This window comes from Poecile atricapillus, chromosome Z, assembly GCF_030490865.1.
Source record: "Poecile atricapillus isolate bPoeAtr1 chromosome Z, bPoeAtr1.hap1, whole genome shotgun sequence".
NCBI classification, from domain to species: domain Eukaryota; kingdom Metazoa; phylum Chordata; class Aves; order Passeriformes; family Paridae; genus Poecile; species Poecile atricapillus.
In genome coordinates this window covers 93,199,932-93,211,330 of record NC_081289.1, presented here as the reverse complement: position 1 = coordinate 93,211,330, position 11,399 = coordinate 93,199,932, and the positions used below count along the sequence as shown (strand labels likewise).

At 43.4% G+C, this 11,399-nt stretch overlaps 1 protein-coding gene across 1 annotated transcript; it reads left to right on the top strand.

The window, feature by feature from the left end:
• The first annotated feature begins 5,182 nt into the window (after positions 1-5,182).
• Positions 5,183-11,381, top strand: GNG10 (G protein subunit gamma 10). The gene is made up of 3 exons (XM_058827019.1): positions 5,183-5,363; positions 8,631-8,762; positions 10,504-11,381. The coding sequence occupies exons 1-2, from the start codon at positions 5,283-5,285 to the stop codon at positions 8,754-8,756; spliced, it is 207 nt and encodes a 68-aa protein (XP_058683002.1). The 5' UTR covers positions 5,183-5,282; the 3' UTR covers positions 8,757-8,762; positions 10,504-11,381.
• The last annotated feature ends 18 nt before the right edge of the window (positions 11,382-11,399 follow it).

Sequence of the window (11,399 nt, the reverse complement as noted above, 5' to 3'; positions counted from 1 at the left end):
GCTGGTTCTGTTGTGCCAGCACTGGAGCAGCCGGGTGATTATACACTCCCCTGGACAATGACTGAAATCTCCTCATCTCCCAGCTCACTCAGGGAAGGGGATAAAATTGTGGCTGGCTCCTCTTTTTCCTCTACCAGTTCCTGTGATGGCCTCGATGATGGCTCTGTAATTCACCCTTGTGATGGTATTGCTTCTTTGTCCTCTTTATTCTTCCTGTTCTCCTTGACTGTTTTTGCTAAAGGTTTTTTACAGAGTGACTTTCATGCACATTTCTTCTGCTTCTCTACAGAGGTAATTGACACTGGCACCTGCAGATTCTGTTTCAGTGGTTTCAGTGGCAGTTCCTGTTGCTGGGATTGGAGCAGCTGCAGTGTCTCACAGTGGCTGGAGCACCTGCATGGCTGATTTTCATCTCATGGTCAGATTCAGAGATCTTCTTTTCCCCCTGAGAATACTAAGCAGTGTTGACCACAGCTTAATAAGCCTGGGCCAGGCCACAACATGTTGCAGTGGTCTAGATCCTCTCTGGGCTGCCAGGGTGACAGCACACTTTTAAAAAGTAGTTTACTAGTTTTCTGGATTCTGTACTTGCTCAGGGGTAAGGCAGGAACATCTTGAAGGTGCCCACTGCCCTATGTACTTGCTCATAAAATCCGACACACCCTGCCACTCCAAACTATTCAGCTGTTCTGTTAAAAGCTAGGGTAGAGTTAATTTCTTTTCAGTGGCTGTTACACTGCTGTGTTTTGGATTTAGAATATCATTCAGCAGGTGGTGAGCAATTGCATTGTAGATAACTTCTTTGTTTTCTTTTTATTATCAGTATTATTGTTTCCCATTATTATTGTATTTAACTTTATTTTCAATTTTTAAACTCATTTCAACATAAAAATTTTATTCTGATCATTCTCCCCATTGCACTGGGTTGGAGGTGGAGAAGGGGGGGTGGAGTTGAGCAAGTGTTGAATTTCCATCTGGCCTTAAACCACAACAGTCCTTTTGGCATGGACCCAAAAAGTTGATATAAGAACAGGTCTGACCAAAGCTTGTTAAAAGAAAATTGTTATAAGCATTCATTGTAGTAGTTTAACAGTTGCTAGTTACAATGTGGACTTATTTCCTCTCATATTTGTACCATTTTGTCTGTACTATACCAGTGATGCTTGCAGTACTTGATCTCCGTGGTGTATTTTGTAGGATATGACAGTGCCTCTGGCCAGAACACCAGTCAGGTGCATGCATTTAGCATTGCAGGCACCTCTATTCTTTACCGTGAATGATTAATAATCTTTGTAATTTTCTCCTCAGAGGAACAACCTATGGGGGGACACCTTCGTTTTTTTTACCCTCTCATTTTTTCCTTTCTAACCCTTCAGGATGGTTATGGTAGTCAAGAATTTTTAGGATTTTGAATATCCTTTGATTATATTTGAAACTCAAAAAAAACCCAAACCTGGTCTTTTTACTAGGAGCCAACATGTTGTTCCCAATGGCTCAAGCCTTCTTTAACACCAGATAAAAAAATTGAGAATGTTACCCAGAGATCTGCCTGAAAGATAGACAGTTTAGAGTGGTAGGAAGGAGAGCTGAATTAAAATTTGTATGTTGAGATAAGAACAATTTGATAATTGAAAATAAAATAAAATAATATAACAATGATAATAAAAAGGGAAAGAAGCAAGTGATGCACAATACAATTGCTTACCACCTACTGACTGACACCAGATGCCCCTTCTCAAACCCAGATTGATAACTCCAGTTATCAATCCCCAGTTTAGGTACTGGGCAGGACATTCTATGGTGTGGAATATCCCTTTGATCAGTTACAGTCACCTGTCCCTGCTATGCTCCCTCCCAGTACGGGAGAGCATGAGAAAAGGAGGAAACAAAAAGTCCTTGACTTTGGATAAACAAGACTAAGCAAAAACCAAAACATCAGTATGTTATCAACACTATTCTCATCCAAAACACAACACTGTTACAGCTACTGAGAAGAAATTAACTCTATCCCAGCTGAAACCAGAACAGCATGATAGAAGTAGTATGCTGAATTTCTGTACACAGTAGTGAAATTGAAGAGGAACTGCTAGATTGTTCCTTCACCATCATCATGTTGAATATATAGTAGCAATGAACTTAATTAATTTTGCATCTAATTATCAATTAAAATCTAAAAATTGTTAAAAAAGGTATACAGAAAAAGCTGTGCTTGTTTTTATGAAGTAATCTTCGGGACACTGCAGAGATGTTTATGAAGTGAGAGACCACTCATTTCGGTGTATTACTGCTTCATTCCCCAAAACACAGTCAGTCTCCTGCCAGAGTGGAAGAGGAAAGAATAAATTGCTGCTTGTAGAAAGAGAAAATTAGGCTAAGCAGAAATACAGTGGTGCTGATTATTAGAAAAGGCAATTATAGCTGGAAATGTACAAGGCAATTGTCTACAAGAGGATCTAAATCTGTGTGTGCAGTTTCACAGGCTAATAGCTCTGGTGCTCTTGACCTTCTGCCTCATTTTGCTCAGTCGTTTTCCAAGCCAAAAGTTTGGGTTATGCAGATATGAAGCCAAAAGATGGATCTGTTTTCCCTTGTTGTCTGCCTTCCTTGTAATCAAGATTTATTTCATGACGTGATAGTATAGCGAAAATCAACACAATGAAGGTACAGTCCTGGCAGAGGACAGAGCAGTATCTTTCAGTGGCAATGGTGTTCTGCCTCTAGCACTTGTGGCCTGATACCAAGTGGCTGGAGAAGTCAGATGTATCATACAACCTGCTGGAAATGAGCCATTTTGCTGGCTCATTTTGGAGTTCCCTCTTCTCTAGACATCTCACCCTTTGAAAATAATCAGATGCAGACACAAATTCATAGAATGCAGCAAAAATGTGCTGGGCAGAAACACTGCAGTCACATTCCTGTGATAAAGATAGAAAAAAACTCAGGTGTCTTTAGAAAACTCATTAGCAGAGGCTACAAAGCACATCTAGGCTATTATGGTAGTTCTAAATTATGTCTGTCTTAAATTTTTATATATAAAAATTTATAAATTTTTAGAGATGAATTTTTAGAGACTGCTGAGAGTTACAATAGCAGGCCTAGTGTAGCCAGTGTAGGTTAAATTGACTTGAGAGAGAAATGTCTACATGAACAAATATTGCTGGTATGGGTAGTGGTGAGATCACTATGGGGAAAGGGTTGCAAAGTATTAGGATCTTGGAGAAGATTCAGTGTGTCTTTCCCATGTCCATGCTGAGGCTCAGACTGCATGTGCATGCCTGCTTGTCCCTGCAGAATAATAGAATCATTAAAGTTGGAAAAGACCATTAAGACCATTGTTCTGCTGGACCTGAGCTGAACTTTGCTCGAAACTCTGTGGGGGATACCATCCCAAATGACCAGGACTGACCACTAGAGACCCCCGAAGAGGCCCATGCAGGTGTGACACATCATAAGGCTGTGCAAACTAAATGACTATGCACGAGGTAACTGGCAACTAGATATTAGATAGGTGGGTTTATGTAAAATTTTGTACATAAATTCTCTTGGTTTTTACTCCTTGGTGTGTTTGATTTGTAGGAAAACTTACTCCTCTCTACAATAAGTAATATCTCCTTTCTAAACCTGAATCTCTGTGTTCCTAAAATGTCCGAGTTCCAAAAATTTGGCAATACCAGCACCTCAATGTTTTTCTTGTTGTGAGAGGCCCAGACACATGACCAGGTGTGGCCTCACCATTGCCAAATACAGAGGGGCAGTCTCTGCCCTGCTCCTGCTGGCCACACTATTGCTGATCCAAGTGAGGCTGCCCTTGGCCTTCTTGGCCACCTGGGCACACCCTGGCTCATGTTCAGCTGCTGTTGACCAGCACCCCCAGGTCCTTTTCTGCCAGGCAGCTCTCCAGATGCTCTGTTCCAGCCTGCAGCACTGCCTGGGGTGTTGTCACCCAAAAAGCATTGTGCACTCTGCATTCTGTGGTCTTGTGGAATCTCATGCAATTGGCCACAGTCCATCAATACAGGCTGTCCTTATCCCTCTGCAGAGTCTTCCTGCCCTGCAGATCAAGACTCCCACTCAGCTTGGTGTCATCTGTGAACCTGATGAGTGTGGAGCTTATGCTCTCATCCAGGTAGCTGATGAAGACATTGAACAGGGCTAGTCCAAGTACTGACCCCTGGGGAACACCACCAGTGACCAGCTGCCAGCTGTATTTAACTACACCACAGCTTTTTGGCCCCAGCCATCCAACCATGGTTCTTTAGCCACCGTGAGCTGACAGTTTCTCCAGGAGAATTCTGAGGGGGATGGTGTCAAAGGCTATGCTGAAGTCTAGGGAGATGATATCCACAGCCTTTTCCTTGTTATCTCGTTGTGTCACCTTGCGATACAAGGACATTCGTTGGTCAGGCAGGACCTGTCTTCCACAAACCCATTCTGTCTGGGCCTGAACTCCTGGTTGTCCTGTCTTATGTTCAGAGCAACCATTTTACGCTATAAGCTTCAGCCCTACAACTTTTAAACAAGCCAGCAAACTAACAGCTGGCAAACCCCTGCCAAAAAGTGAGAGGACTTAGTTATGGTCATTGCTGAAATGGTGGTGAACAGTGCTGGGTGGGGAGAGGGGAGATGCAGCAACATTGGGAGCAGCTGCCTGTGGGCAGAAGACATGTTCAGAACTCCATCTTTGTCAGTGTTCCAGTGTTCAAGGTCAAGTTTGATAGGGCTCTGAGCAACCTGACATAGTGGGTGGCATCCTTGCCCAAAGTGGTGGGGTTAAGAACTAGACCATATTTAAAGTTCCTTCCCACCTAAACTATTCTATGACTCTGTGAATTCCCTTTCCCCTGTCTTCTTCTCCCCCTTTCTACCCCACTTCTTTTCTTCCTTTCCCCTCTTTTTTCCTTTTTCTCTCCTTTTCCCCGTTTTTCCTCTTTTTCCTTTTTTTTAGCTTCATCCCTTTTTTTCCCTCTACCCTCCTCCCCCCTCTCCCCCTTCCCGCTTTATTTCTGTATTTTTTTTGTTTCCTTTTCTTCCCTTTTATTTTTCGGCCGTGCTGTAACCAGCAGGTTTCCGCCCCGGAGCAGCTGGAGCCCGCGCCCAGCGCCGCTGCCCGGCTCTGCAGGCGGCAGCGCCCCGCGGGGTCCGGCCGAGAGCCGGGGCGGTGCCGCGGGGGCTGCGGGCGGAGCGGCCCCGGCCCCTCCCCGGGGCGGAGGGAGCCGAGCCGAGCCCGCCGGAGTCGCGCTGCCTGCCCGCTTCATCCCCTCCGTCTTCCCCGCGCCTTCGGCATGTCGTCGGGCGGCAGCCTGAGCACCATGCAGCGGCTGGTGGAGCAGCTGAAGCTGGAGGCGGCCGTGGAGAGGATCAAGGTGAGCCGGGGCGCGGTGCGGGGTCCCCGGGACCGGCGTGAGGCGCGGGGTGCCGCGATCCTGGCGGCGAGCGGGAGAGAGGGGCCGCTCCTGCCTTTCCGTCCGCACTGATCCGCGCCGCCCGCCCTGGGAGGGAAGGGGGCGAGGGGCTTCGAGCCCCCGCCGCACGGCAGTGATGGAGCGAGTGCTGTTCCCTGGTGGAAGGAGCCGTGATAAATAATACAGCAGCTCCTCGTTAGTTCTGCACCAGCAAACAGATAATCGTGAGTAGCTCCTCTTAGCGGAGCCAGCCCGACTCCCCCCTGCTTCGGAGCGCTGGCAGGATCTGCGGGGGGAGGCGGTGCGGGGTGGTACCCGCTGGCACACTTGGGGAAGGCGGGGGATTTGCTACGCATGCATGAATCTTCTGCTTGCACATTTCCAGACAAAGGCAACGTGATGAGGCGGTCCTGTCGCCTGCCGGCTCCTCAGGTTTGGTGACCTGACCGAGACAGCTCTTGGTTTCCAACAGATGCGGGGGGTTCATCCCCACGCACAAAGCCCAGCATAGTCTGTGAAAGGATGGAAGTCAAATTAATTTATATCCTGCACTTTTCTTGTCGCTCTCCTTGCATTCGCCATTTTTCTCTGGCCAGTCACAAAAGACCAGCTTCCTCAGTCTGACGACAGTGCCAACACACTGAGCTGCAGGAACTTAGCTAATTGATTTAAAAATAATTCAAAATACTCCTGTCCTGGACTGGTGAAAAATTTGAAGTACTCGTAGCAAGGTGAAACCACTCTGGCTTTTGGATTTCATCCTAATTAATTTGTTAATGTTACTATATTTTATTAGCAAAACAGAATCAGCAGATGCTTGGTTCACTAAAAGTGACTGTGCTTTTCATTGCAATAAGGTGTGAGAATATGTGAAAAACAGCATGTTTCAGAGTAGAAATGTAGACTTGTGGCAAGAGGAGTATTGTCAAACACAGAAACTGTTGTCCACCAGTTATTGTTGGTGCCTGGATCTCTGTGCCTGCTCATTTCGAGTCATAAACTCAAAATACCCATATACTCCACCCCACTATTTTTTGTCGGTGGGGAGTAGCTATAAAAGACAAAGGTTGTAGTTTACAGGTGTTACTTTGTGGCAGTAACACATTCTCAACTTCTCAAGGCTGTGTGTTTTTATGAGTTTGCTCTCATAATCCAGGGAGGATTGTCCTTGATGGACCTCAGACTCATCTTTCTTGCAGCACTGTGCACAGCAGTCTCTTTCCATGTATGCTGTTCTAGGAGCCTGGTCATGGTTTTGAAATGACACACAATTAAAAATGTGTTGTATAAATTGTATCATCTGGGTTTCCTTATATATAGTACAAAAATAATGTGAAATATATTCAGCTGATTAAAAACTGCTTGGTTCAGTTTTAACAAGCACTGAAATGGGAGAAAACATTGTTCCAGCTACTTTGAATAGACAATGTGCTTCCAGACGGAAGCTGGTTATGAAAGGATTTTTAAAAATACATTCCATACTGCCAAGTTCCAATGGTGATTTTGTTTACCCTGCTGGCTAAAAAAGCAGACAGGAACAATATTTTCAGAAAGAGGAAACTGAGTAGGAAAGAAGTACCCATACACATCTTGCATGCAGGAGGCTGCTCAAGGGAGCGTGTTTGTCATGTGACGAGATCCTGCAGAAACTTTCTGTGTGAACAGGAGAAAAGAAGAATGTTGTGGGGCATAGGTAGGACTAAGAGTAGGCAGACTTGATTTCTGTCGTTTGAGGATATACCAGGATATACATAGCTCAGTATGTGTTGGGGGGTTTGACAGCAAAGTGCAAGGAGATGCTGCAGGCACTGCTAACTCCCAAAGTAAAAAGCTCCACGTGGCCTTGGCCTGACCAGTGTTGGCTAGTGGCATCTCTGCCTGGTAGCCAGCCATGCGGTGCACACTCGGACACCACAAGGGGCAGGCACTGTGGTTGAGGCAAAGGTGCCAATGCTGCAGGGGGTCCAAGGGCAGGGCAGGAGACCTCTGTAGCCCCCAGAACGGGCTTCTCCCCAGGTAAGGAAGGAGTGACAAAGCCTACTGACTTAGCAGGAATCCTTGCTGCAGATGCTTCTCCCTGTACTCTGCTCAAGACAACCTGGGAGGCTGATGGGGAAAAAGCTTCTCATAACTCCCTGAAGTGCCGACAGCTGCTGGATAAATTCAGGCAGTTACTAGGATGAGTGTCCTGGAGGAGGGCCTGGAGGAGAGTTGGAAGACAGTCAACAGGAGAGTAGCAAAATACTGAACAAAAGTGTGTGCTAGGCCAGATTTCCCATGTGTTTCCAGATGCTGTTAGATGGCGTGGCCCAGAACCAAAATTTCAGTGGGGCTCTGGGGTGGTTGCTTTAGATAGGAGGCTGGGAAGTGTGGATGGTCCTTCTGTTTATTGTTTTGGCAACACTGCTGAGTTGTGTCGGAAGAAAAGTCAGTATTTCAGGAGTCCTGTAACAAAGGCAGAGGTGAGGTCAGAGGGGAACTTATAGTTCCATCAATAGATTCAGTATTTCCTTTTATAAAATATGTATCAAACAGCATGGGTTTTGACAGTTCTCTGCAGCTGGTCCTAATGCATGTCTGGGAAACTGTAAATTCCTCTAAGTTTTCCTTCAAAAATGTAGACACATGACTGACTTGCCATCCACAAGGACAGCAGGGGCCTTCAATGCTGAAGACATTTTACCTTTGGGATCCTGGGCTTGTTCTGCAGCTCTGGACTCTCCTTTTCAGGGGCCAGAGTGTGGATTTGAAGTTCTCACTTCACTACTGGGGGAAGATGACAATTTGGACTTCAAAAGCTTTTCATCCTCATCTACTGCTTTCACTCCTTGTTATACTCTGTGTTGTTTAGAAGTTTGGAATGAAAATCTTTTTAATAAATTATCAGAGGATTATATCAAGATTATATCAGAGTTCAAATGCAAATCTCCAAACACCACAGAAGACTGGAAAATGGTCATGGGTCTGAGCATTTTAATGGGAATAAATTGCATCACACTGGCACCTCAGTCCTCTACGTATTTCTGGCTTATCACTGGCATAGTATTTCATGTGTGCTTCATCAGAGCTTTGTAAATTGTGCTTCTGTGCTATTTACTTGATATTTTAGAATCTAACAGGTGATTTGGCTGCACTCCAGCTCTGTTTGATAATAGCTCTTCAAGAGGAAATGCTTAATAGATGCTTGTGAATGAATTAGCTTCCTCTCTGGATTTTTTTCCTTTTCAGGTCTCTCAGGCAGCTGCAGAACTCCAGCAGTACTGTATGCAAAATGCCTGCAAAGATGCCTTGCTTGTTGGGGTTCCTGCAGGGAGCAATCCCTTCCGAGAACCCCGATCCTGTGCTCTGCTCTGAAATCAGGTAATAAAGTCACAGGTGCCATGGCAACCACTCTAATTTGAAACTCAAGCCCTTGAGGGGACAAAGACAGTGATAGTTGTTTTAGTGTTGAGCTCTTGCTCAAGTGTCCATCACTTCTCTGCCGGTTCTGCAAATGGCTTTCTGGGTCTTTTAGGTGTGGCAGTTGAAGCATGTCTCTCTTTTCTACAGCTCTTTCTAGAGGTGTTTTCTTCATGAGTTGTTTTGTTGGCATCATTGTGTTTTTGTGTTTATGTAGTAATAAAGTAATTAGCAGCATACAAACTAATTAAAATTGTTTAAGACACACAGCTGTGTTTGACACAGCCGGGCAGTAGACTGTCACATACCCAGCTTGGAGAAGTAAGACCAAGCTGTGGCAATTTTATATGTTCTGATGACTAGCTCACAGCTTAAGCAAGAATCATGTTAAAATACGTTTAGGTCTTTAATGCCATATTGCAGTTCATTTTGCTGTGTCTGTCCTTAGGCTCTTCCTGTTCTTACTGTTGGTACAGCACCAAAACCAGTGGAAGCAGAGAGGAGCTGAGGAAACCTGTAATCACATCCTTTGTGATCTTTTTCAGCACAGATCTAAGGGATAAGCTACTCCCTGAACTCTGCCTTAGTGCTCTGCATTGCCTGTAGCCCTGTGACACCTGCAGAGTAGGTGGGTGGGTGGCTGTCCAACATTTGCAACCCTTTGGGATCCAGTTCCATGATTCCCAGTCTGGCCTCTCCCATTTGTCACAAAGGTTATCAGTGGTTGCCGCAGGAGAAAGAAAGGTCATGCATGCTAGTAGTCTTGGGCAGAACCTCATCATAACTTGGAAAATCTCCTTCTTTTGCTTGACACACAAATTTGGAAGTAGGATATTCAGAAGGGGTTACTCCTCCTTAAAAGAAAAAAATATAAATAGTTCCTGCTAAAGAGCTGAAAAATCTACAGAGAGAGGAAGAAACACAGAAGTCTGTTCTTTTGATGAGAGTGCTATTGAAGAAGAAAACTTAATGTTTTCTCTAAGGGCAGAATTTAAGCTAGAACATATAGTCCTTGTAGAATTTCCCCTTGCTGCTGCCAGCTGTTCCTGAGCTTGCACTTGAGCTTTTGCCTCATCAAATGCATGGCTTCAATTGTTGCTACACAGATTTAACAAAATAGGATTGAACCTAAAGAAAGGGAACAACTGAACATGAGATGCTTTTCTGGAAAAATTTGGAGAGGGTGAAGCAAAAGCAGATTTTCTTAATTTGGGTACTACTTGTAACTCTTCCTGCCAATAAGATAAAGTTTTTAATGACCATTGCATATGTTCTTCTGTTATTTAAGCAGCCTTTCTACTTTTCTGTTTTTGAGGGGTCTCTGTGTGTGTGTGTCTACGTATTTTGAGGTGATCACATCATACAGATACATTACAAAATATCTTCTCAGAAGGACTTGATGATTAATTTACAATACGTTTAAAATTGCATCACTCAGCCCAAGATGTCATTTGGTATTTTTTTGCTGATAGATAAAATATTTAGTTTATTATTCTTGTGTTACCATAGGATCATAAAAAATTCAGAGCAAAGTAAAAAAGCCAGTTAAAAATTTTATGATATGGTGAGGATACCAGCATCCAGCAAAGGATAGTAATTTGGTTTTTCTCAGTGCAAAGGAACTGTTGTAATTTGTAAGAGAAATTACATTTATCAGCTTAAGAAGATGGCATTTAATAAGCCTTTTTTTTTCTTCTTGTAGGGAAGGTCATTGGAGAATTGCCTTCAAGCATGACATGAATAACAACTGCCTTTCCTTCACAAGAAAAGTCTCTGTCTTTTATGTGGCTAAAACAGCATCCTAGATATCTGTGTGTTCTTGTGAATCTGTATTCCACTACATTTTAGTAATGTTCTTGAAGCTTTTTAATGTAACTCTTTTCATAATCATCACGACTTTTACTACACTATGCTAACTATACAAGTATTACTTGAGAAGTTTACATTTTAGAAATTAAAAAAAATGTGAATTTTTAACCAAATTCCTTACTCTGATCTTGATACACTGTAACACCAGAATAATAACAAAAATTATTCAAGGGGATTTTTTTTTTTTTCTCAAAATAAAACAACCCAAAAGTGAATAATTAAAGCTAAATGCTGTTAGTGCTGACGTAATGTCCTCAGGGGACTTTTTGCTTGCATTAGCAAGACCTGGAACCATGTTTAATTTTTTTTCAAGTGTATCTCAGTGCATAAATGACACATTTTAGTAACTGCTGAACACAACATGTAGCAGAGGCTTGACTCCTAAAGCATGTTTCTTGCAATACTTCTAATCTGTAAGCCTTCTTCTGCTTTGTAACACTGCTGTGGTGGAATTTTCTTGATGTATTTAAAATGTTACCAAACAGACACTAAAATCTGTGAGCACCCAAAGATAATTGCATGCATCATTGTCACGGTTTGCAATACACAGAATTTACTAAAATGTGCTTGGTCATTTGCCTTCACTTTTTTGATAGAGCACTTTTACAAGAACAACTTTTTAAATAGGTTTTTAATTTTGTCTACTTTGTATTGTTTGTATTGATCTTTTAGAAGTTTGGAAATAAAATTCCTTTTCCTCTTGGCTTTGAACTCATTGTGTAATTGTAA